We start from the raw sequence: 25,553 nt of genomic DNA, 5'->3' as shown, positions 1-25,553 counted from the left end.
GACTTAAAGCTTGTGAGAGAGAGCAAAAGTTGATAGAAAGAAAGTAGGCCCCTCACCTCCTGCTTCACTCCTCCTCCTCCTAATACTATTACTACTCCTCCTCAGTTTCCCTCCTTTTTCTCCTGTCATTCCCTCAGCATATTATGGTGCGTGGTTGTGGGGGAGGGGTACGTACAGTGTGGAGCTCGTGATCTGGCCGGAGAGTGGAGCGAGTATGTGCTGCTGCTGCTGCTGCTGCTGCTGCTGCTGCTGCTGCTGCTGCTGCTGCTGCTGCTGCTGCTGCTGCTGCTGCTGCTGCTGCTGCTGCTGCTGCTGCTGCTGCTGCTGCTGCTGCTGCTGCTGCTGCTGCTGTCCCACCCTGTTGCACAGCATTTAAAAGACTCTACACGCTACACAGAGGTAGTTAGAGTGGTAATTAAAGGGAGGGAAAAAAGAAAAGAAATCCACCCTAAAGCACTGCAATATGGTCGGACAAAAACAACTGTTGATATATCATGGTAACTCACATCCTTTTGGAGCCTTTTAGTCTTTTAGATCTGAAGTTTTTGCATATTTTAAATTAACTTAACCGCCAACTAAACTGTGCAACTACGCACGTATGTAGGAAAACACGGACTCAATCGCAGAATTTAGCAGCAAAAAATGTAACGCGGCGTCTTACACGGCATCTAAACAGTTGTGAAATTCCAAACTAACGACCAACTTCAGAGCAGAATCCCTGAAGAGTCAGGGATTAGTCGTTCTGTAAATTCCTCCACTGCCCTGCGTGTTTTAGACGTTTTCCTTGCACGCGATTCAAATAAACGGCTCTTGCATATGCACATTACATAACTCGCACTGAACGGCTACCAGTTTGAGAAAGTTGCAGAAAATCACGGCTGGAAGAAGAAGTGTTGAAGAAAGGGACGACTTGAAGGAGTGCTCAAACATTCACCCTTTTCACACTCTACCTACAGTACAACATTCCGGAATGTGGTCCTGCCACTTGTCTCGCCGTGAAAACGCTCTGCGACGACGCTGCACTCAGACAGGAGGGTCACAACGACAGCACATACACCGACTTTCACAATAATTATCCCAGATCCCTCACTCTAGAGAGAGCTTAGGGGATTGAGTGCTGATCGTATTTTTTTTTTTTTTTTTGTTTCAAGTAGACAGGTCAATATTGGTCAGGAATACATTTTCATATGAGCACTCGAGTACTCGAGTCAACCTGTGCATTATTCATGAACACCCATCACCCCCCCCCCGAAAGGCTCCAGCTCACATCTGAAACAGAGGTTATCTTTGGGAGGCGTGCACGGACCTCCAGTGTGAGACAGACCCGCGCTGACCGCTGCGTCCTCTGGGGAATAGGTAGTTGATTATCAGCTGCACGGTGACATCACCGTCCGTGTGGTTGAAAAGCTTTTAGTCTGATTAATGTACAGCGAGGGTTTTTTTGCATGCGCATGTGCTCCAGGATGTGTGAAGCAGATGCAAATCTGCTATGGGAGAGGGTTTTTTTTTTTTTTTGTATGTTTGCACATTATGTGGTGTAACATGAGTGTGAGTGTTTAAAATGTGTTTGTCTGTGCACACCCAATGATTCAAATCCCATTTTGTCCTCCCGGGGCACTATATCATAGTCTTTTTGTATTCTCTCCTTACCATAATCCATCATTTCCAAAGTGTTAGCTCGCTTGTGGGAGCTATATAAGCCTCCATCTCTTTAAATATAGGTTAGTGTGCCTCTCGCTGCCTCCCTGCACCTCCCCACCACCCCTCTTTTTTTCCTTCTGCTTGTTTTTCTAAGCTTTTTTTTTTTATTGTCTTGCTTTTTGAGAGACGTTTTCCTTCCCTTCTCTCTTTTGCCCCTCGTAGCACAGTGACGGCACAGAGCCATGTGGAACGACTTGGGAATGAAACACAAATATAAATGTTGCATGTAAATATGGACGCTTATGTAAGGGTTTTTTTTTTTTGTCCTCCTGTAGCCTCCTGTGTTAGTTGGCAGCAGATTGAACTTTCCGTTTCTCTTGTTGCCAAGGATGCCCTCATCCACCATGTGGTGGCATCATGCGATCAAAGGTGTGTGTGTGTGTGTGTGTGTGTGTGTTCGTGTTCGGGTGAAAATGGTGTGTTTAAACAGGGTTCAGGGTTTTCTCGCCCCGTCAGTGTCGGTCACAGACCTCGGCAGTAAATCGTGCAACGACAATGGAGAGAAAAACTCAAACGCAGCCTCCTTCTTTATTACAGGATGATGAGGTTCAGCAGCTACCGTTCTTCGTGTCACGAGGTGCACGATAATTGCCGGGGGTTTGAACAGCTTCCATGCGAGCCATAAAACCCGAGTTCAAGATCAAGTAAAAAAAAAAATGTGGAAACCATCAAATCGCGAGTGAGGAAACAGCAGCTTTAAAACAGTGTCACTACTGACATTGCTGTGTGGCTGGAGATTTGGATGGAGAAAGGAGCAAGGACAAATATAGGGGCGGTAATCCACTCTCTAGGCTTCATTTGTGTGCAGGTGTGAGAACAAACAAGGAAGCAAGTGCTGTGTATTTACAACCATCACCTTCATATCCATTAGTCTCTCCACCTCACCCTCTGTCTTTTCTGTGACTCTCATCCGTCAAAAAACCTCACCCTTCCTCTCTCCGTCTCTCTCTCTCTCCCTGACTTCGTGTGATTACTGAAAACTGTACGGAGACAGTGCAAGAGCTCCACGGCAAGCGGCCGACGCCATTGGCTGGCTGGCTCTCCACCCCCTCGCTCGCGATTGGCCACAGGGCCCCCCCGACGTAGGATTCAATCAGCTGGGTGGAAGTGTATGTAGGTCAGTGTGTAGCGATGTAGCTCCGCTCCCCTCCTCTTCCTCCTCCTCCTCCTCCTCCTCCTCCACCACCTCGGGTTTGGGTGAACCGGCTGTTGTGTTAATTGGCCTCGTTCCAAAATTTCAAACCCCAGATACACTCGAGGCAGGAGAGGAAAGAGGGAATAAAGCAGGGAGGTTGAAAGAGGAAGGGAAGTTGAGGAGGCGAGGGGGAGGAGAAGGAAGCGGGCTCCAAAGTGTTGGTGGGGGGAAGGTAAGGATTTCACTTGTAGTGCCCTGTTGCGCTCTAGTACAGTGTCTCAGACACAGACAACTGCGTAAACATGGGAAAAGACGGAGAGAGTGAAACGTGGAGTATCATGAAAAGAGATTGGAATGGAGAGAGAGATATAATAAGGGAGACAGATTGGGAGGCTGGCTTAAGCTCTTCTATTTCAAACCTTGTGCATGCGTTTGGCTTTCCAAGCGAAGAGCCACATGGACGCCGATCACAGAGGACCGAGCCACAAATGACAAATGAGAGGATGGTTTTGGTTATCTAATCCTACCCCGGGGGGGGGGGGGGGTTATGACTTTGTGGGCAACAGTGAACCCAAATCACGCCGTTAGATATCCTAGCTTTTAAAGCGTTAAATACGCTCGTCCCCGCCTGCTCAGCGTGGCAGTACAAGGCTGCACCATTGAATAATTCACATTAACCTAAATTCTTCCACAGTGCTGACTCTACACTAAGTGCACACAAACCCCCCCCCCCCCCCATAAGTGGCGCTCCTTAGGCGTTGCCCATAGAAGTATAACCCAGACATGCAGACTGGGAAATGCAGACAAAATAAAGTCTTGTACACTTCACTTTACTACTCCCTCTGCACCCTTGTCTGTCTGCATGCCTCACATTAACCCCCCCCCCCCCCCACCGCAGTTTGTGTGTTTTCTGCAGCCCTTCTTCTGCTTTTATGATGAACCCATCGTTTTTTTTCTACAGCAGCACGTGATGTATCGTAGATTTCCACATTAGGTGAAATACATTTCTGACACCTCAACTCAATGCCATTTCCTTTTTTCTTCTTTTTTTTTCATCTCCGTCCTCTTCTGACTCTGCCCCAGCTTTGAACTCACGGCGGATGCAAGTGACTTCTATCCACCCACCCACAATCATGCAAACACACACACACACACACACATTCACACAGTGGGTGAATTTATCCTGACTTTACTCTCTTACTCAGCCAGCCGCTGACCCACTTTTTGTGGAATAGCACAGCAGACATACGGCAGGCTTTTTTTTTTTTTTACTCCAGGGCACTCTGGGTAAACTGAATGAAAAACAACAATAGGTGCACACACACACACATTGTGGACCGGCTTACTCTGAGTCTCGTGATGCAGATGCTGGAAAGACTTTAGTGTAAAGTAGTACTACATTAGCATACTCAGACATGTTGGTGTATGCCATGTACTTTCTAGTTTTATTATTTTTGAAGTAGCATTAGAGATCGAGATTAATTCAAAAACCTAATTTAAATGTGCCATATGTAAGAATGTGGCCATGGTTACTACATTCAAATTCAAAATACAGAGGTCTTTTAGGTTTCGTTTTCTGACGTAACTGGCAACCCGTGGTTGCTCGGCAGCTGAGACTCTACTGACTGCAATGATTGGTAGACGGCGGTAGGTGGCGCCACATGCCAAAACATGATTTCAAAACATAAACATGATTTGCAGTCTGTAAAAGATTTTTTTTAATGCAAATATTTTGTCTGTGCTGTTGTTGTTGGTGAGTTCAGTTTGTTATATGAATATTATTCCTGAGTCTCTGTGACATATTAGGAGGATTTTATGGCCAGTTGCTTTAGATTTATTACATAATACACCATATTATGCTATTCCTTCGAAGATATTCAAGGTGTGTTCAAAGTGCCCTCAGCTGGTCCATGTGCTAATTACTTCAGATGTTCTGATGCTCTTCTAGGCTGTATATTTTTTAACTTAAAGGGGACATATTATGCAAAATCTGTGTTCTATTCTTGTCTGCATAGTGCAGCACAGAGTTCTACACAAACTTCCAGCCTCAGAGGATTTACGTGTCCAGTGGATACATTTTATATATGACGGCAATGGGCCGGCGAGAGTCGGCAAATGATGGCTTTTCCAAATGCTAACTGCTGTTAGCTGCCGGAGCCTCAGCGACGCTGACGTAGTTTCCTGTGTCTCATTTGCATTTAAAGAGACAGGCACTCAAAAGCGAGCGTTCGGAACAGGGCTGTTTTGGCAGGGTGATTGAACTGCTGTGCTGCTTCATCCTTATGGTATTTTGACCAAAGCATGTCACAGACATGTTCATTAGGACACCAGGGAACTAGGTTAACTTGGAGAAATAGGGTATAAATAGGGAGTCCCAAGTCTAAAATCCACCCACAAGTATCTCTAAAGTTCAAATACGCCGATCTGATCATTTTGCACCACAATGGCAGATTACAAGGCTGAATTCCACTGGAAATGACACATCAGACACAACCCGAAACTTCACATGCTTCACTTCATTCCATGGCGTCACACAAGACAGCAAGTCGCACGGATATGATACACATCACAGAGACAGCAGTTATCTAAGACGTCTACAGTTACAGTTACAACAACATGAAGACGGACAGCTATTGCCAGCTCAGCTCTTTCTTCCTCCTCGATCTCGTGATCGCGGCAAACCGACCGAGCGACTGATTAGTTACGCCACCGCCGTGACTGGGGCACGGTCAGCAACTTAGTTCAAGTGTGGCAAAAGTCACAAGTTTGTGTTTTGCTTTGACGTCGCACTTTTTCTTGCACGGGCTGCAGGTTCTTTGATGATGAAGTTTTTGACTTATCATCAGTCATCTCTCTCTCGTCATCATTCCTCTTTGTAGATTGAGCGTCTGAATCTATGTGATGTTGTTACGGTACTTGCATTTGTGTGTGTGTGTGTGTTTGCTCGTGTCAAAGTGCTGTCACTCAGCCCTGAGCTGATGTTTTCAGTCAGAGTCACTGTGATGTGTTTGTATTCGCATGTGGAAGCCTACTATTAAAAATAGGCCAACTTGTTTTGAAAAGGCTGCCTCCACTCTCCTTCTGTCTTCCTCTTTCTGCCTCCACTCGTCCTTTCTTCTTCTCCTCCGATCACACACAAGCTCCAAAGAATTACAGACACACCTCTTTCAAAAAAAAACGAGCGCTGAGCCTCAGAGCTCTATACTCCTCGCCTCACAATGTACACACATGTGTGTGAAAGCGACCATGTGAGCATTCGAGATCTCACACATCGAGCCTTCGCGGAGAAAACAAAGTAGAGGAGTGGGGGGGGACAAAAAGAGATGGTGGTAAGATGAGAGTTTGGGGGGGGAGGGCAGCAGCTCGAGCGATTGCAAATGCTGCTCACCGACACAGCGAGGGAGAAAGAGGCAGAGAGCAGAGCTCTGGCCTGCAGCCAACTGTGCCACCATACAGCTCTCTTGTGCAGTCAGTTGACTTAGAAAGGACCTTTCAGAGCGGCAGAGAAAGGAGTGGGAGATGACAGCGAAAATACAGAAACGGTTGAATGCGAGAGTGTCGGAGCGAGAGGGGGAACCGGACAAAACAGGAGAAAAGAAGGAAAATAATCGGCACAAAAGGAGGGGAGCTGCGAGGGACTGACAAGTAATGAGAGAGGAGAAAAGAAATGAGGAATGGGAGGAGGGACTTTAAATCAGAGGATAGAGACTCATTCATGAGCCTGTACTGTAGATTAAAGAGATAAGGCAACAACTACGCCCTTCTTTCCTTCTAACTCCGCCGTACATCTCCATCCATCACGCTGAAGCCTCCGTCAAAAAGGTCAAAAAGTGTGCATGTTCTTTACGTTGTCAAGAAAAGTTCCCACAATGCCGATGAGCGCCACATAACTCGGTATACAAATCATTTCCTGTGTTCGCAGTGTAAACAGGAAATAATTAGATGGACGCAGCAGCAACAATGAGCGAGTAAAGGGAGACAGTGGCAAACAAGTATGACTGAAAAACAAGCGCTCTGTGCTGCTGGTGTATCCAAACAAACGCTCCCTCAGCCGTGTCTGATAGTATTGCGTGACAGAGCCTGCTCTCAGATGAAGGAAACACCATCCAAATAAACGTAACAAGATGGCGCGATAGCGTCATCGGCAACAAAGTTGCACACTGCAGCTTTAAATGTCCATGCAGACGTGCTCGCCTGGGGTTTTCCTCTCCAGGTGAGGGTCAGGGGGAGTGCGCTGATGTCACAAGCTGGATAATGCTGCTCAGATGAGCCGATTACCTGCACCGCTGTTTCCTGTCATGCAAACGCGCACACACGCATGCATTTCAAAATAAGGAACCCTTTTAAAATAGAAATGTAAAAATGACAGCGGCTGAATAAGGAAAAAACATCCCCAAATTCACACTGTATACACACATTGAATACAGAAGGGGTAGCTGTGTGGTTGCCAGTGGTCTATTAATAGCAGGGTAACATAAATACAGAGTGCTGCATGTGGGAAAAAAGAGTTTGACTGCAGGGAGGGTGAGGTGACGTTGTGGGGAGGGGACACTGTGATTCATTAGGGGGCCAGTGTTCACTTGACAGTGTGTGTGTATGTGTGTTAATGTATGTGTGTGTGTGTGTGTACAACATGCTAGTGGGTGTAAGGAAATACCAGCCTGACCTGAACATTAGTAAGTGCGTTTGTGTGTCTGCGCGTATTGTCGCGCAAGCACTAAGCCGCGAGCGCCTGAGAGAAGCAGGACAAAGACAAAAGTGTGGGGGGGGAAGAGGAGGACGGGCCTCTCGTGTCCCCACTGAACCCACTCTGCTCGGGGGTTAACCGGGGCCTGGTGCCCATATTCGTACCCCCAAATAACCCCCGTATAGCATGGGGGGGGGGGCATTTAAGCTCACGCTGCACTTGCACCAATGTAAATACCAGGACTTGCTAACTATGTACAGTCGGCCTGAACTCCTGCTAATGAAATTCCAGAGGAGTCACCATGGAAGTTTGCTTCAAGCAGCGCAGACAGACACGAGGTGTGTGTGTGTGTGTGTGTGTGTGTGTGTGTGTGTGTGTGTGTGTGTGTGTGTGTGTGTGTGTGTGTGTGTGTGTGTGTGTGTGTGTGTGTGTGTGTGGAATTAAGCCAGGATGAAAAATAATGACGACTTTCTTGTGCATAATGATAAATAATCGACATATCCTGCGTAGGAAATTAAATGGACAAATATGAAGAAGAGGATCACTTTGGCCTACGGTGTATATTTGCAAATCAAATGCACATTAATTCTAAATAACAAAAAGTTCCATTAACGAGTAGTATGATTGAATTAAGCCTTTAAGGTACTACTCAACCATTTGGTCGACCACACTTTAAGTCACTATATGTCATTGAAAAATGCATCAAGCTGAACTCACTAACACTTAATGTGACTTGTTCTGAATGTTGTACTTTATGAATTATGCAAACCAGGTTTATTATGAACAGACGTCTCAACCGTTTGGTAGAGGCCTGTATCTGAAATACTGTAGGGTTTAATAAAAAAAAAAAAAAGAAATAGAATGAATAAATATTGATTGTCGTTATTGTTATCATAAGTAAAAAAAAAAATGCAAGGAAATAATTTTTCCTTTGCTTTTTTCTTGGTGCGTACTTTAAAGGGTTAAGTGGGTCGTCCTCTTATTTTGATCTAAAACAGCAGAATTGTCACACAAACTGCAAAAACTGCACCTTTCTGTGCTTTCACAGAGGGACGTAACAGAGGAAGTGAAGTTAGAAGAGCTCCAAAAACCAAACAATCTGGGCAATTGTTAGACGCTGCTCAGCGAGGCCCTCCCACATCTGTGCTTTTTAAAGTCTCTGTTCAGGGTTCATGCACCGTCTCAAACAACCACGCACACATACACAGAGGGGGGTGGGGGGAGAAAAAACAAATAATCTGCTGCTCAATTTATGATAAAACAACGGTAAAGAAAAGCAACAAAACGCGACGGCGTTTATCGTACGCGGGGCTGAAACAAAGCAGAAGGTGGACGTGCCGGTTTGAGTTGAAGCAGCAGAACCAAATTTGGCACGGTGACGATGTCATTGTCATCATCATCCCCTTTGTCATCGATTAATAAGCTTAGCACACACACACACGAAGGCTTGTATAAACAAAAGCTAAGCGCCTGCTCATGCATGTACACACACACGCATACAAAAGCTCCCATGCAGTCGTGTAATCAGAGTAAAATCACATGATGTAACACGGAGAGAGTAGAGAGAGGTGTTTAGGGAGGAAAGTGAGGGTGACAAGGGAGGAGATCAAGTGAGGGCAGAGTGGAGGAGTTCCAGCTGTTGGATTTCATGATTTATGTCCCACTGCTGTTAGAAAGACTTTGGCGTCTGGGAGCTCTATCTCCAGGAAACATGCTTTGTGGCCATGCTGTGTCGCAGTCACCGCTGACTGTAAACTTTTTTTTGTAAAGTCGCAACTGCAACTGCAACTGCAACTGCCCTCCGACTGAATTTGAAATGCACGAATGCGAAGAAAGCGGTCAGGAGCGAGAAGATTAAAGAGGGAAGGCAAACTGCTGCTCTCTTTCCTTTCGTCTCACAGCAGGAAGTCACGTGACTCCTCGGAGAGGGGCAGGGTCGAGAGGAAAGAGGCTCGCTGTTGCTGGGAGAAAAATCTCCCAAGGTGTGTGTGTGTGTGTGTGTGTGTTTGTGCAGTTAGTGTGTGTTTTAACAGTATGTATGTATGTGTGTGTGTGTGCGTGCTTCGGTCTCAGCCGTGAGGTGTTTGCCTTGTAAAGGTTAAGATCTCGCCCCGTGTGCTAAAACACACACACACACACACTCAGGTCACAGACACACTGTGTCAGTGTGGGTGAGCTCAAAAACCTCCACCACCACCATTTCTCTGTCCTGCTGCTCAGCTGGTGTGTAGGAGGAAGAGAACCCAGAGGCCTGGGAGTGCTGACATCAGCAAAGAGTGAGGCACACACACACACACACACAGGTTTGTGCAGCTTTCCTTTTAAGGACTATACACAGAGTTTGATTCATTTGTTCAGTCTAAACAAAGCATTAACCTAACCATAACCAGTTAATGCCGCAAATCAAAGATTAGCCCTAAACTTCCAAACCAATTCCTCAAAAAATGAAGTTCTGCCTCATTAGGACCACTTTTTGGTCTCCAAATGGTCCGACAATGGTCAGTGTTTCTGCCAGGAAATGTCCTAAAGAGGCAGCAAACACAAGTAAACACACACTCGCACTCAATCAAACAAACAAACAGACAGACAGAAAAGCCTCTCGGTGCACGTACAAGTTAAGCTGACAAACCTGAGAGAAACAGAGATAGACGGAGGTCAGGTCGATCCTGAAAATAAAATGTCAAAAACAGCTGCAGTTTTGTCGTTACATAACCCAGCACCTTAGATTTTTAGGGTATGTAGAGTATGGTTTTATCTGAAATGAAATCCAAGATACACAAACTGTGACGGAACAGGCTGTAAACAAAGGTTATTATTTTAAACTAATTTATTTGTAGTTTGTACTATTTGGAGTTTTTTTTTTTTTAAAGGTCCACTCTGTAAGAAATAGTGACATCTAATGGTGAGACTGCACCTTGCAGAGTCATCTGGTGCATGCAAAAGAAAGAGCATAAGGGAACTATGTCCGTCACATACTGCACTAAAAGCCAAAACGTGTGTGTGTCACGGTACGACATATGTTAAAAATCAATGGCCTCTGGGCTGCGTGTGTGTGTGCATGTGTGTACTGTATCTGTTTTTAGCACCATTAGAGTGAAGAGCCCCATGAACACCAGTGAGGCCCCCCGACACTAATCCACACCAGATGTGAACACCACTGCTTCACCAAAACTCACGCACACACACACACACACACACGTACACACACAAACAAACAAGAAGCAACATGTCGTTGGTTCCAAACAATCAAGCTCAACTAGATTTGTCGTCTATTCCGTGTGTTCATGGTCGGGCCGTTGTGATTGCGCGCGACGCTATTATCGTAGCGTAATCCTCCTCGATGAGATCATAGCTCACCTTCAGCGGAGGCGATTGAAGGGTTTTGAGAGGTTATTAAACCGCATACGTCAACGGATAGAAAACGAGTCGACCCTTCTCTAACCTAATCCATGTCCTGTAGGTGTGACCTGAATATATCCCAGAGGCATTATGGGAGGAGGCTGTGGTGTGATGTGGTGTGTTGTGTGTGCAGCTTTGTTCTTACAGCAAACACCTGGGGGGGGGGTTATGAGAAGACCATGTTTAAGTTGTGCATGTGCTGCAGAACATGCTTATACAACTCAGTGGTGTTATATTTGAGCCAAACTTGATGCAAATTCTTCCTAAGGAAAGCTGCAAATTTGTAGTATTTGAAATGAACAAAAAGGTGTTAATTTGTGTTACTAGGAAAGAACAAAGTATATCTTTCTATCGTAGCTCACACTATGTCGTTTAGTCCAATTCTGCAGAAAAGAAGGCGAGAGCACAGATTTCCCATAAATCTATTCCATATTGCATAACTTTCATAACTTACTCATTGTCCTCACTTCACCCTATAGCTGCAGACTTGTTCTCCGTGCAGAGCACAATCTGCTCCTCAGTGGAAACACAAGACCGTGCATTGTGATATCAGAGGTGATAAACCTCAGTCAGCCTCTGACCTGAGATGACGCTCATAAGAACAACACGTTCTTCTCTCGCACTTTTTCGCAACCCAGACTAACTTTTTGGACTGGTTGTCCTAGTACTAGTAGTGTCTAATGTGGCCTACTGTACTGCAGTGAGTATATTGTGTTCTTAGTGGTACAGTCGAGCATGATGAGCCCAGACCACTTTTTATCACCTCCTCTCCTCTGCCCCCTTATTTTTTCCTTTCACCCCAACCGGGCGAGGCAGACGGCTGCACATCTTTGAGTCTGGTCAGAGATTTCTTCCAGTTAAAGGGGAGTTGTTATCTCCACTGATGCCTAGAGTTTGCTCATTGTGTGAAATGCAAAGCCCAGTGTATACTCCTGCGTAAAGTGCTCGCACAGAAAATATTTATTTCAGGTGAGAAACGGCCACTGTTTCAATGTTATTCAGCTACAACAACAACAACAACAGTCTTTCTCTCTAGGACGCCATTGCTCACTGTAGCCAAAAGCACAACAACCTTGCATAGCGACCCCTGCTGATCGGGTGGAAAATTGCAGTGCGTATCCGGCACCACGGCGGGGAACTATGAAGGCTCGAGGGGTCTCCGTGGTTACGCAGTTGGATAACGCAGTACGCAGTTGTAGAAGTATACTGTGGCCTTTAATATATGTTGTGATTTTGCACCATCCATCCATCCATCCATCTTCTACCGCTTTATCCTCCACATGATGAGGCCAATCCAAACCGACATAGGGTGAAAAGGCCAGGGTACACACCTGGACAGGTCACCAGTCCATCACAGGGACAAATAGAGACAAATTACCATCCAGTCTTATACCTACAGTCAATTTAGAGTGTCCACTTTGCTGAATCCCCAAATCTGCATGTTTTTGGACTGTGGGAGGAAACTAGAGAACCTGGAGAAACACTTGAGAGTAATAATACATATACAAATACAAGATTTTCTTTATCTTACTTTGTACTTCATACTTTAACAAACGACTTCTACAACTGCAACGGCGCTTTATCACCAAATATACTGAACAGCGTGAAGTTATTCCCTCTGGTTGTGTTCGTACTGTGACGGATAGTTTATTCCATATTTCATAAATGTTTTTATTGGTTACAGCACATAGAGGAAAAACATCAGCGTCGTGTTAGAGATTAAAGTATTTATATTATGACAGAAAAGTTGACCCGTGCTGTATAATCTTTATCAGCATGTGTCTGAATCAGTAATCTTTGTCTTGGCCGAGGTGTAACAGTTGTCAGTGTGTGCGTGTGTGTGTGTGTGTGTGTGTGTGTGTGTGTGTGTGGGGGTGTGTGTGTGTGTGTGTGTGTTCTTGGCAGGAGTCGCTCCTCTGCAGCTTCAGGACTCTATGTCCTGGAACTCGGGTTGATAAAACCCAGCAGGGATGTCCTGTGTCGTCCCCAAAGCAAAAGCATAAACGTCCCACACTGCGGAGCTGGAAACGAACAGCACGTTTCGTAAAATGTACACGGAATGTTTTATGGACCGAAAAAACTCATAACAAACATCATGCGTGAACGGGGGGGAGGGAGAAATTATTTATGTAGTTGTTTTTTCTGGATCCAAATCAAAGAAAACCCGCCAGCTGTTTCTTGCTTCTCAATCCCCTGACCCTCCTTCCAAGTGTGAGTGTGTGTTTACTTCATGACCGTGAGCCTCATGCCTCTATAGGAACTGAGGTGACAGTCGAGTGCTCGTCAAAAACACACACGCTGACCCACTGAAAGTCTTGCTTTTTTTGCACCCGATGAGCCCTGATTGGCTCTCGGAGGTGGGATGGGTCGGCCAACTCCCCCACCTCAGGCTGAGCGATTGGAGGAGATGAATGAGTAAATAAGGAGTTGTTTCAGCATGTGGTCTTACACAACAGTGGATATGCTGGATCCACGGCAAAGAAAAAAAAAGGGGAGGGGAAGACGGATGGAAACAGAGGTCTCTCTGCGATGACAAGAGCAGGCTTTGTCGTGATCCGGCGAGGTCACGGGTTTTTTTGGAGAGAGCGCAGCATGTCTGTCTGTTAACAATAACACCAATCTGTCGAGAACGCATCGGTCTCAATAAGGTATCGTAAGTAGTCATCGATTCGACTGCGTTCCCGTTCGTGGAAAAAACCGATCTATTCACAAAACGAGAAGCAGAGGGGGAGCAAAAGCTGAAATATAATCAGAATGAGGTGCAACAGCATTCTTTTTTTGCCAAGCTCCAGATCCCTGTCCAGCACACACACTCACACACACATAAATACAAGTTAAACACACAATCTGGGAGAGACACCCTGCCACTGGCCAGGAAACGCACATATGATTGGGGAGAATGGAATGTTCTATCTGCAGTCCAGAGCTCAGGGCTGCTGGAACCAAGACCAAGTTTGCGTGTGTGTCTGTGTGTGTGTGTGTGTCTGTGTGTGTGTGTGTGTGTGTGTGTGTGTGTGTGTGTGTGTAGGGTCACAGTATAAATAACCATCCTCTCTCTGCAGTGTTAGCATAGAACCAGCCAGGCTGGTTGTTTATTTATAAACTGTCGCGTACGTGTCTAGGACCTGCTTGTTTGTCTGAGGCCTCTACCTCACACCTCGCAACTCTTAAAATGGCTCAACCTTTCTCCAAATGCACCAATCCAGCTCAGTGTGTGTGTGTGTGTGTTACATAGTTACACACACACACACCCGTTGACACAATTTTGTTTTTATCACATTCCTCGAGGGTGAAATTGAAACTAAACCCAAATATTTAATGTGTACAATCATAGAAAGTCCAAAAGTGGGAGGATGTGCTGTTAATAGAATAGTTACAAATAATATATATTCTGTGGACACAGTGTACCAGTAAATATTAACAGTTATGTGTTTATAAAGTAGCTAAAGTGACGCTTTATTGTTTACTGGGTCAGTTTAGAATTGTTATACACATCTTAAATGATCTATATTATTCATGGCTTTGTATGTTTTTTTTTAATTGAAACAGACAGAATCAGTCATATTTACAATAATAAGTTCATTTGTGTGAAATATTACACATAGATATGTCAAATTAGTGCTGGGCACTAGGTTAGCGCACGCTAACGCACGGCGTGTTTCCAGGACGACTCACCGGAAAAAGACGCCTGTGACGTCACGTGTACGTGTCACCAGTTAGCTCAGTTAGCTGTATTAGCTCCTTTAGCGCCGTTAGCATGCCTACAGTGAAACTGGAGCGGTAACCAGCGCACCTGTGTACTGCGTATGTGTGCGTCAGTTTTTAAAGTTTAGCGTTACTTTAGAGACTCATTTTAATAATCGGGAGGCACGTAAACGTGACGTCACGCACGTCTTTTTCCGGCGTGTCGTCGTGGAAACGCGTTGTGCGTTAACGTTAGCGCATAGCGCCCGGCACTATGTCAAATATTACACTTTTGTGGGCAAAAGAGATCAGCGTGTTCTCTGTCAGGCGGTGATGTTTGCCTTCATTACATTTTACGGTTGTCATTCATTTTGCTGGGACGCGGCGCTGTTACCTGTTAATTCTGTTTGCATTCGCTAATAAAAGAACACTCCACTGACACACTGCATTATTCTAACCACAGCTCAACATCGCCTTCAATGCTAACTCACGTTGTGCAAGTCGTCTGCTTGACCCAGCGGCGGTCACTGTTGACATAAAACTCATATTAGTGCTGGTTTACATAATGGCTGATAACGTGTGGTTGTGTTTGGACACACACACACACGCACACACACACACGCACACAAACCAGTGGGTGTTTAAGCACACCAGAGGTGCGAGGCTCAGGTCACAGAGTTTGTCCAATCACAGCAGTGAAGCCGGGTTAAAGGGGAGGGACTAGGGCGCGTGAGGTGAGCGCGTCAACCCCTCAGAGCAGTATGACCTTTGACCCCGCCGCTATCTCCTGAGCCCATGACACTGTAACCCTCTGACCTAGCACTTTTCTGCAGCACAGCACACGAGGAGCTGTTTGCTGAGTTTTGTGTAGATAGTTACCCCCCCTCCTGTGGCAGGTTAGTGGGGAGTTGTGTGTGGATAGTTGTGGACTGACTGGTAAAATGTTTGTTTTACACAAACTCAAAGACCCTGATGAAGTGCAACTGGGCCTGGTGAGTTCAGATATGCGCTGTAGCTGGGTGATGAAACACACTTGCAATACAGTGCAGCGAGTCGGCCCTCCCTCCTCTGCACTGCCTAGCTACGCAGATCAGCTCCCATCCAACCAATCACCGCCGCTGAAACCAGCACAGCGACATCCAATTAGAGCGCCTCCTTCCAGTCAAAGGCACCAATCCGAGGAAGTTGCTTCGAAGCGACCCCGTCGGTGTTAATCCCTTCTCGTTTACAACGTGCGTGCTGTTGAAATAAATCGATTCCGTTTTCCCCCACACAGCAGACGTTCAGAGAAACGTTCCTAAAAAAAGAGCCCGTCTTTAAACGTCGTACCCACGCCCACCACGTTTAGGTTAACATGAAGGCAAACATACGAGTTCCCACCTACGCACCTTCAACAATCAGAATAATGAGACAAAGGAGAGTGAGGGATTCCTAGCGTGGTTGCTGACAGTGATTAATTGTTCCCACATGTTGCTGATGGACAAAAAGGCCTCTGTGTTCCTGAGCTCTGGCTGCAGCTGGTGCACACACACACACACACACACACACACACACACACACACACACACACACACACACACACACACACACACACACACACACACACACACACACACACACACACACACACACACACACACACACACACACAAATACACTCACACACACACACACACACACACAGCTGGGGCCAGTCTCACAAAGCAAGTTCAGCTCTGTCAGGCTACTTTGAGCGAGTTGGCTTCAGCGATGTAACCCCTGGTGAACCTGGATAACTGGTCTCACGAACAATTGATGATTGTCTGGTTTTGTAGACCAGCAGCAGCAGCAGTGGAGTTTGTAATGGCGTCCAAAAACTGTCATAGAAATCAAATGTATCCATTTATTTTATATTACATAAGCTAATTTAAGCTCACTGGTGAGATTTCTCACGTTGTTGAACAGAAACACTGGAATGTTATTTGTATGCCGGATACTTGGGCTCCGTCAAGCAATACTATCAGACCCGACCGAGGGAGCATTGTGTGTATACAGTACAAGAAGCACTTATTCCATCAAACTACTGAAAGACAGCAGAAGTTGGCTCTTCTTTGTGTTTTCAGCCATACTCCATCATTGCATGATAATGTACCTTTGCTTATGCTTTTAGCAGCACACTATAGTGCAACTAAATGTGTTTTTTATTTTTCTATCATGATGAATATATAATAATATATAATAATGTAATGTTAGCTCACTAACTGTGTGTTAATTTATGGCATTGGGGAATATAAGGTCAAGGGCGACCGTGTGAACTGCATGATTATCTTTCGGAAAAAGCTCTCGATCTCAACCGCGAGCGCTGCATATATGTGTTTTATTTAGCTCGTGTGGTTGCATCGTAGGAGTTATGAATCAGAACGGCCGTCTCTGTGAGCTGTTTTTATTAATGGGCTCTGGGAATACCCCAGAGGAGCTACAGTGAGCATACAGTTTCCCACTCACACGGAGGAAAACGCCATGAGAGACGCATGCGAGGCAAACACCTAATATGAAGTCGATTATGTTTGCCGTGCTTGGATGTTTCTGAATCAGCCGGATATTCAGCACAGGGTTTGTGAGCAAGAAAGATGGAGGATCGACACACATTTTATTGCCGTTTGATCACGTTAGAGCGATCGTGCCTGATGTTTGAAGGGTACAAGCAGCAGCAGCACAAAAAAGAGACAAATCAAACAGGTGGCTGTGTTGACGCAGGGAACAGAGGGATGCTTGGATAAAGAGAGTGTAGAACGAAGTGACGGAGAAGGACTGATGAAGGCCCCGTCCCATTTCTCCCGCTTAAAATTTCCACTTGGTTTTGAGTGCCCTCAACTGGCTTCCCTATGGAATTGGGACACCACTATATCCAAATTAGCGTAGTGAACGCAACGAGGTGTCGTGTTGCCTGTTGCGTTGGCTGTGTTTTGTTTTTCTCCGTCCTCATAAACGCTATATCACGAATGTGATTGAACTCTGAAAAGTCCAGGGTATTCGGGTTAGGGTTAACCCTAACCCGGTACACACAAATCCAAAACACTGACAAAACTACCCAGATGTAGCAGAGCTAGCTAGCTAGCGGCTACCTGCCGAGTTCCCCGAGAGCGTATGCCCGCCATGCAGCTCTACATGACGGGCATTATTCTCCCGAAGCACCGGCAAACAGCCGCCAGCCAGCTAGTTAGCTCGTTAGCTAGCTGTTTTCATAAATCGTCAGTTGTTTTCTGACATTAGTGTTCAAAGCTCAACGGTCCTCTGGATGTATATCAAACCAACGTATTCCAACACATTTCGACATTCTAACGTGTTTATTTGCAAAACGACATTGTTCCTCGGCAGATGTGGCGCCATCTTTGCTGAAAAAAATCCGTCGGGTGGCTGAATTAGCATAGCATCATGGGTAATTTCATCTTCCACTTAGTTTTAAGCCCGCATCACATTTTGAGGGTTGATAATATGGGCAAAAGGGCCTCTTGCTCCCCCCTACACATGAACATGCAAAATGTAGGGTTAGGGCAAAAATGTAGGGTTAGGGGAGGTATTGGGACGTGGCCAAATTGTCACGTTCTGGCAGAGGAATGTTTACAGGAAATGCACATTCCATTCATTTTGCCCTCATTCATCCCACCTGAAGTTCTGAAGTTTTTTTTCCCCTTCACAAAGTCTGTCCTCTGCCGTTATTTACATCCTGGCAGCTGGAAACATTTAGCAAGAGTGTGTGTGTGTGTGTGTGTGTGTGTGTGTGTGTGTGAGAGAGAGAGAGAGAGAGCGAGCGAGCTGGCCTGTAATAAAGCAGCATTACATCATGCCTCAAGAGATGCTGGCAGAGGATAAACACTGGTCTCCTTGGTATCTCTTCTAATCTTACCTCATTTCATAGAATACACACCCACGCACTTGGACGCAGACGTGCGTGCATGCACACATACATACACACATACAACCACTTTTTCATGATTACGTGCAACTTTTTGTTATTGATTTATTAATGCACAGCACAAAAAAAACACCTTACAGCTGCAAAAGCATTACCATATAACTACAAAAAAAACACACAGGCACTTACATAAGGTCAGAGGTTCAGTTTGACCCCAGGAATTATACTTGTTTTCGTCTATAGCAGCGCAGTACTCAGAAATGCAATTCAAACCCACTCTTTTTTCCTCCTCTGACCAGAATAACAGCAGTCCAGACCAAAATGTCTCTAAACTGTTGTCCAGGAAAGGACGGCACTCGCTTCATGGAAAACAATACAGCGATTCCCACAAAAATGAGAAAACGTTGGCCCTCTCTTCGGTTCGAACCCTTCTTCTTTTAGGAAGTAAAAATATACATAGCAGTAAAACAGAGAAGGGAAAGTGCTTGGCATGTTGTGGATGGTGGTTGGGGTTGTTTATATGAGAGGATATAGCATATCCCCACAGTCCCTCTGGACTCATAATAGAAGATGTGTGCGAAAAGAATCTAGGCAGTATGGAAAAAGAAGGAGTTTTGGGTAAAAATAATGATTTCAACAAGGTCTTCAGATGGAAGAAACAAGAAGAAAAAACCCCAAAAGAATTCAGTCAAACAGACATCCAGTGATTTCTCTCAGTGTCATTAGTTTGCCTCCATTATCCTGTCATATAAGAACCGTGAAATGATCGTCATCTTAAGTCACCAGATGGCTGCAAGTGTGTGTGTGTGTGTGTGTGTTTCTGGGAGTGACCAGATGGACGTCGTGTGCATGGGTGTAATTTATACAAATCATCACGTGAAGTTGGAACGTGGAGACTTAAATTAACTGCAAAGCCAGGGCTCACATCGTCGTTTTAACGTAGCTCTAATCAGTTATGTGATTCACATGCATCACTTAAGTGCAAACATGTGCGAACGCTTTACGTCGTGTATAATATAATATAGAGCGAGAAGCACAGCCTGAGAGGCTTGTGTGTGTGTGTGTGTGTGTGTGTGTGTTGTGTTTTTTTCTTGTGGTTGACAGTACTGTTGTTTTGCTGTGATGCTATAATGACCATACGGTGTAATTATTCTTCAATCACTGTAGTGGAACACATCCAGAAAGTAAATAAACTAAAGGAAAAAAAAACTGCTTCTTACAGGTTACAGCAGGGCTAGTCAACTAAAATTTCCGTAGGGCCAGCTTTTCGGAAGGCTGTCCAGCCAGTGGGCCGTACAGTCAACAGATACAAATAGATACAAAATGTTAAGGTCAAAGGTCATTAACAAAACCACCAACATTCAGGTACAATACAATTTGCGTATGGTGCAAAAAGGTTACAGTTACAGTACCACCAACATTTGGGTATAAACAGTCACAATTGGCTCTTACAAAATTAGAGGTAACACTATAAACAACATTAAGGTGCAATGGCCACAAAAGGCTATTTTTGCAGAAATATAAGTAACAGTACCAATAATATTCAGGTACAACTGCTACAGTTGGCTCATAGTGCAAAATATTCAGGTACATACATAGGCTGCGTACAAATTTGCCAAAAAGGGACGCAAAGTGTCACAAACTGACGCAAAGCGCCAGAATTAGGCAAAGCTACGGTTTTATTGGCTTTTTAATAATACATTCATTATTTATGGGTTAATGGGCCGCGGGCCGGTCCAAATTGCTTGAAGGGCCGGTTCTGACCCCCCGGGCCTTAAGTTGAATAGCCTTGCATTAGAGTGTCAAGTATTGTGTGACCTACTCTTACACTTGAACAATAGGACTGGAGTGGAACCCTAAGTTAAAGTTACTGGTAACAAAAACTGTTCATGTTAACAAAGATCTGCTATTAAAGGTCCATTATACCAGATTTAAAGGTGCCATATGTAAGAATGTGGCCAAAAACAGTTACTACATTCAAATTCAAAATACAGAGGTCTGTCAGGTTTCGTTTTCTGACGTAACTGGCAACCCGTGGTTGCTCGGAGACTCTACTGACTGCAATGATTGGTAGGCGGCGGTAGGTGGCGCCCAATGCCAAAACATGATTTCAAAACATAAACATGATTTGCAGTCTGCAATATTTTTTTTAATGCAAATATTTTGTCTGTACTGTTGTTGTTGGTGAGTTCAGTTTGTTATATGAACATTATTTCTGAGTCTCTGTGACATATTAGGAGGATTTTATGGCCAGTTGCTTTAGATTTATTACATAATTTAATAATTATTGTATGACTTAAACTCATTGACTCCAACTTATTGTTCTATAATGATTCTGTCTCTCCCCCAAGACAAACCAATACCAATTTCTAGTCCGTCATGTTCACCAGTTCCCCCACATTAAGACTCTTGGGACTCTTGATCTGCAAGGACACGGCAAAGATGCCACACACACACACACACACACACACACACACACACGTGATTCAAAAACAAATCGTGCTACTCACGCAAAACACGGGCCTCATTCAAGATCAAGGAGAGGCCTGATTATAGACCACTACTGCTCCTTTCTCTTTTATTCTCACAAGACAAAAGCTGCGGCGGGAACAATGCAGACGTCAGCATTCAGTGCTGCTGCACATTACCGTGTTCCTGTCTATATTAAGTGGAGGAACAACTGAAACAATAGGCTTTTTTTGTTTTGCTTTGTTTGTCTGTCTACACACCAGTTGCAAAAGACGCCGCAGAGTAATTGGTAGTGGGTGGTTTATGGATCAGTGTAGTAGGATTCATTGAACGTTTCATTGGCAACAGGGAAGACGGAAAACAACAGATCGATATCAATGACAGGGATTGTTTGAGTGACTACCTCGAGAGCATTTTGAACACATTTTGCTCACCACCTCTCTTCCTCTCTCTTGTGTTACAGAACTCCATCCGACACAACCTCTCCCTCCACAGCCGTTTCATTCGAGTCCAGAATGAAGGGACAGGGAAGAGTTCCTGGTGGATGATCAACCCCGAGGGAGGAAAGGGCGGGAAGGCTCCTCGCCGCCGCGCGGTGTCCATGGACAACAGCAACAAGTACACAAAGTCCGCCCGTGGCCGCGCCGCTAAGAAGAAGGCAGCCCTGCAAGCTGCAGCTGCTGCAGCTGGTGAGGGCAGTGGGGACAGTCCTTCAGGTCTCTCTAAGTGGCCAGGAAGCCCAACGTCACGCAGCAGTGAGGAGCTTGATGCCTGGACAGACTTCCGCTCCCGCACTAACTCCAACGCCAGCACTCTAAGCGGGCGCCTCTCTCCAATTCTGGCCAACCCCGAGTTAGACGAGGTGCCCGATGATGAGCCTCCCCTCTCGCCTATGTTCTACTCCAGCCCTGGCAAAACGCTGTCTCCTGGCAACGCCACAACCAACGGGAAAGCCGTTCCTGCTGAACTGCCCCGCCTGGCAGATCTGGCAGGCACAATGAACCTGAATGACGGACTCACAGATGAGCTAATGGACGAGCTGCTCGACAACATCAACCTGGTGCCAACCACTTCCAGCCAGTCCTCTCAAAACGACTCCTCAGGGTTCAGTTTTGGCTCCAAACCCAACGGGCTTGGCTCGCCGTCCTTAGCCTCCTCTCCACCCACCAACCCTCCTTCTAATGGTGGAGTTAATGGCTTCACTAACTCCATATTTGGACCCCACACGACGGGTTCCCTGCGTCCGTCCCCCATGCAGACCATCCAGGAGAACAAGCAGACCTCCTTCTCCAGCATCAGCATGTCTCGCTTCGGCGGCCAGACACTACAGGATCTGCTCAACTCCGACAGCCACAGCCACAGCGACGTCATGATGACTCAATCAGACCCACTAATGTCACAGGCCAGCGCCGCAGCTGTCATTTCCCAGAATTCCCGTCGTAGTCTCATACTCCGCAACGACCCTGTGATGACTTTTGGGACCACGGGGGGACTTCAGGGCAGCCAGGGTGAGCTGCTGCAGGGTAACAACCACAACCAAAGCACCCTGAGATCTTTAAACGGAGGTCTGAACCTAGCTAACGAAGCTAACACTCTGGCTAATGTTAAGCAGCAGCTCTTGCTCTCACCCCTGGGAGGAAATGGGTCATCCTCTATGCAGATCGACACGTCCCTCTTCCTGAATGGAACAGTTAGCAGCAGCGGAGGGATCTGTCAGGACCGATTCCCCACAGATCTGGATTTGGACATGTTCAACAGCAGCCTGGAGTGCGACATGGACTCCATCATCAGGAACGAGCTGATGGACGCAGACGGCCTGGACTTTAACTTTGACTCTTTGGCCAACATGAACGGTGTTGGAAACTTTGCTAGCACCAAGCAGAGCTGGGTACCTGGCTGAGAGGGTCGGGCCAGGATGGAGCAGAGCAGGTATGAGTGCTTGAGTGAAGGGCATGTTAAGGTGTACTGTTGGAATCATGGATGCTCCGAGCCAAGTTTCTCCACCAATTACCTTGATTTCCAAACAAATGTTTAAGAGTTTTGCGTCTTAATCTCCTGCTTTAAAATATGCAGTTGTCCATTTGAGCATCAGTTAAAGATGGCAGCCTCGTCAAAGCAAAACCCTTAACTTAAGTACAAACAGATTTTCAGGCGATATTGAAAGTGATTATACACTTAAAAAAATATATATTTTTAGACATCTTTTTAGACCTTTAAAGGTGCCGTATGTAAGAATGTGGCCAAAAACGGTTACTACATTCAAATTCAAAATACAGAGGTATTTTAGGTTGCTGACGTAACTGGCAACCCGTGGTTGCTCGGCGGCTGCGACTCTACTGACTGCAATGATTGGTAGACAGCAGTAGGTGGCGCCACATACCAAAACATGATTTCAAAACATAAACATGATTTGCAGTCTGCAAAATATTTTTTCTTAATGCGAATATTTTGTCTGTACTGTTGTTGTTGGTGAGTTCAGTTTGATATATGAACATTATTCCTGAGTCTCTGTGACATATTAGGAGGATTTTTACGGCCAGTTGCTTTAGATTTATTACATAATGCACCTTTAAATATGCTGCTCTGTGTGAAGAACCTATTACATTATGTGTACTCTAATGTGGGAGACTTTATACTGTTCACACTTTTAAAACAGACATAAATACAACCTCTGTTCTGTCTGAATCTAATGTTATCCTTTTTATCTATAGCTAACAACATAGAGCGTATCCAATAGCTTTACACCAGTCGTCCAACCATAAAAGCATATTGTCAATATGGTGTGATATCCAGCTTTAAAGTACTGTCACAAAACTTTAAGCAGATTAAATTACCTCTCTTAGCTGTCAGTACAGTGATGTGGTCAGATGAGTCAGATAATCCAGAGAAACTCTATTTAGCTCAACAGCAGTACGGTAGAAAGACTACGACATAATTGACCAATCTCCTTCTCTCCCCAGGTCTGAACTGTGTGGTGCAAGAGAAGATCAGCCAGACAACATCCTTTTTTTGCCAAACCTGCCATCAGCACAATATGAAATACAAAACCCTATGTTTACAGAGAGCTTTACCTTTGCTCCCCACACTGGTGAACTATGAACAATCTGACAGACTTGTAGAGATGCTGCACATAATCCCTCAAAAAGCCGCCTGTGAAACGACAACAGTAAAATAAAAAATAAGAAGAAGAAGAAGAAGAAGAAAAAGGAAAGCTACGTCAAACAATCACAACAAACTCACAAATCTCCCGAGTTATGCAATGTTCCTTTGACTCTGCTTATCAAAAAGGACGTTTCAGGTGAAATACAAGGACTAAAGCGAGGACGGGAGGAGTGCACGGTGCAGATGTTCCCTTTGAAGATTTTAAAAAAAATAATAAAAAAAAACTGTGTAAAGTGAAAAAAAAAATCAAGAAGTGATGTGGTGTAATCCAGTGGTTTTCCTGGGAAGTCAAAAAAAAGAAAGTCCCTCTGTTCTCCCTTAGAGATTTTAAATGTTCAGTGTTTGATTTTTTTGGGGGGATTTTTTTTCTGTTTAATCATTAATTGCCTCACAATATGACGCAGACACACACACATTACGGACAAACGTACACTTCCCACCCCCTACTGTTAGAAGTGAAAATATCTCAATATACCATCGTGCACAACCAGTTTAATTCTTATGAATTGCTTGAATTTTAACTGCAGCATAACGAAGGGGGGGATTATATTACAGCAGTTAGTCTGATATTCTTTTTCTGTGTATATCTAACTGTAAAAATAACGGAGAAAAAAAAGATGAAATAAGAATATAGGAGGAAAATCTCTGTCGTGGATATTTGTACAGTGCAGTGGAGAGTTCAAGAAGGGCGGAGGGCGGGTGGGGTTACTGTAGGTCTTTTTCTGTTTTCTTAGCCTCCGTTTGAGGTCACTTATCACAGCATATGATGTAGCCAAAATGAATACCTGTGTCCTAGGTTTGTGAACATTTCCACACCATAACAGGTGCTATGTGTTAAACAGTGTTGAATCCTGTCCTCAGAGCAAGCCGTGACTTTTTAGATCGTTGTTTTCTTTTTTGTTGTTGTTGTTGGTTTTTTTTTCTGTATCCCATGACCCCCGCAGAAGCAAAAAGCTGCGGCCACTTGTAGCACGGCGAGGTCGAACACGTTAGACGGCGGCGTTGGGGGGGGGGGGAGCAGGAGGGTTTTTAAAGGCTCGTTCCTCTAGAAGCCATCTGTTTTCTCTCGAGTAAAACAATAAGCTATCTCTGTATATTGCCAAATTACTTGAAACAAACAGTAGGATATGCTGGCAGCCAAATCACAGCATGCACATTCACACACCTTACACATATATTTTACACACACACACACACACACACACCTAGATAGAATAAAAATAATAATAATACCAGGGATCTGTGTTAAGCTCTGCTGTTTTCTTGAAATGAGCTTGTGGGGCTTGATATGCATATATACAGTATAGAATCACTCAGGGGGGGGGGGAGGGGGGGAGGCTTCCCATTTAAGTAACATCAAGTCACATTCTAATGGTGTTTTAACATTTCTTGGTTAAAGAAGAGAAAAAAGAAAATACAAT

The 25,553-nt window shown here is 45.0% G+C and overlaps 1 protein-coding gene across 1 annotated transcript in view; it reads left to right on the top strand.

The window, feature by feature from the left end:
- The window catches only part of foxo3b (forkhead box O3b), a 42,786-nt gene extending 17,984 nt beyond the window's left edge, over positions 1–24,802 (top strand). Inside the window, exons 2-3 of the mRNA XM_083898778.1 lie at positions 21,434–22,899; positions 23,931–24,802. Of these exons, the coding sequence (XP_083754904.1) occupies positions 21,434–22,870 (1,437 nt within the window). The 3' untranslated portion in view covers positions 22,871–22,899; positions 23,931–24,802. The remainder of the gene's footprint in view (positions 1–21,433; positions 22,900–23,930) is intronic.
- The last annotated feature ends 751 nt before the right edge of the window (positions 24,803–25,553 follow it).

This window comes from Microchirus variegatus (assembly GCF_963457635.1).
Source record: "Microchirus variegatus genome assembly, chromosome: 12".
Lineage (NCBI taxonomy): Eukaryota > Metazoa > Chordata > Actinopteri > Pleuronectiformes > Soleidae > Microchirus > Microchirus variegatus.
Note: the sequence above shows the minus strand (reverse complement) of the source record. Positions and strands in the feature narration are given on the sequence as shown.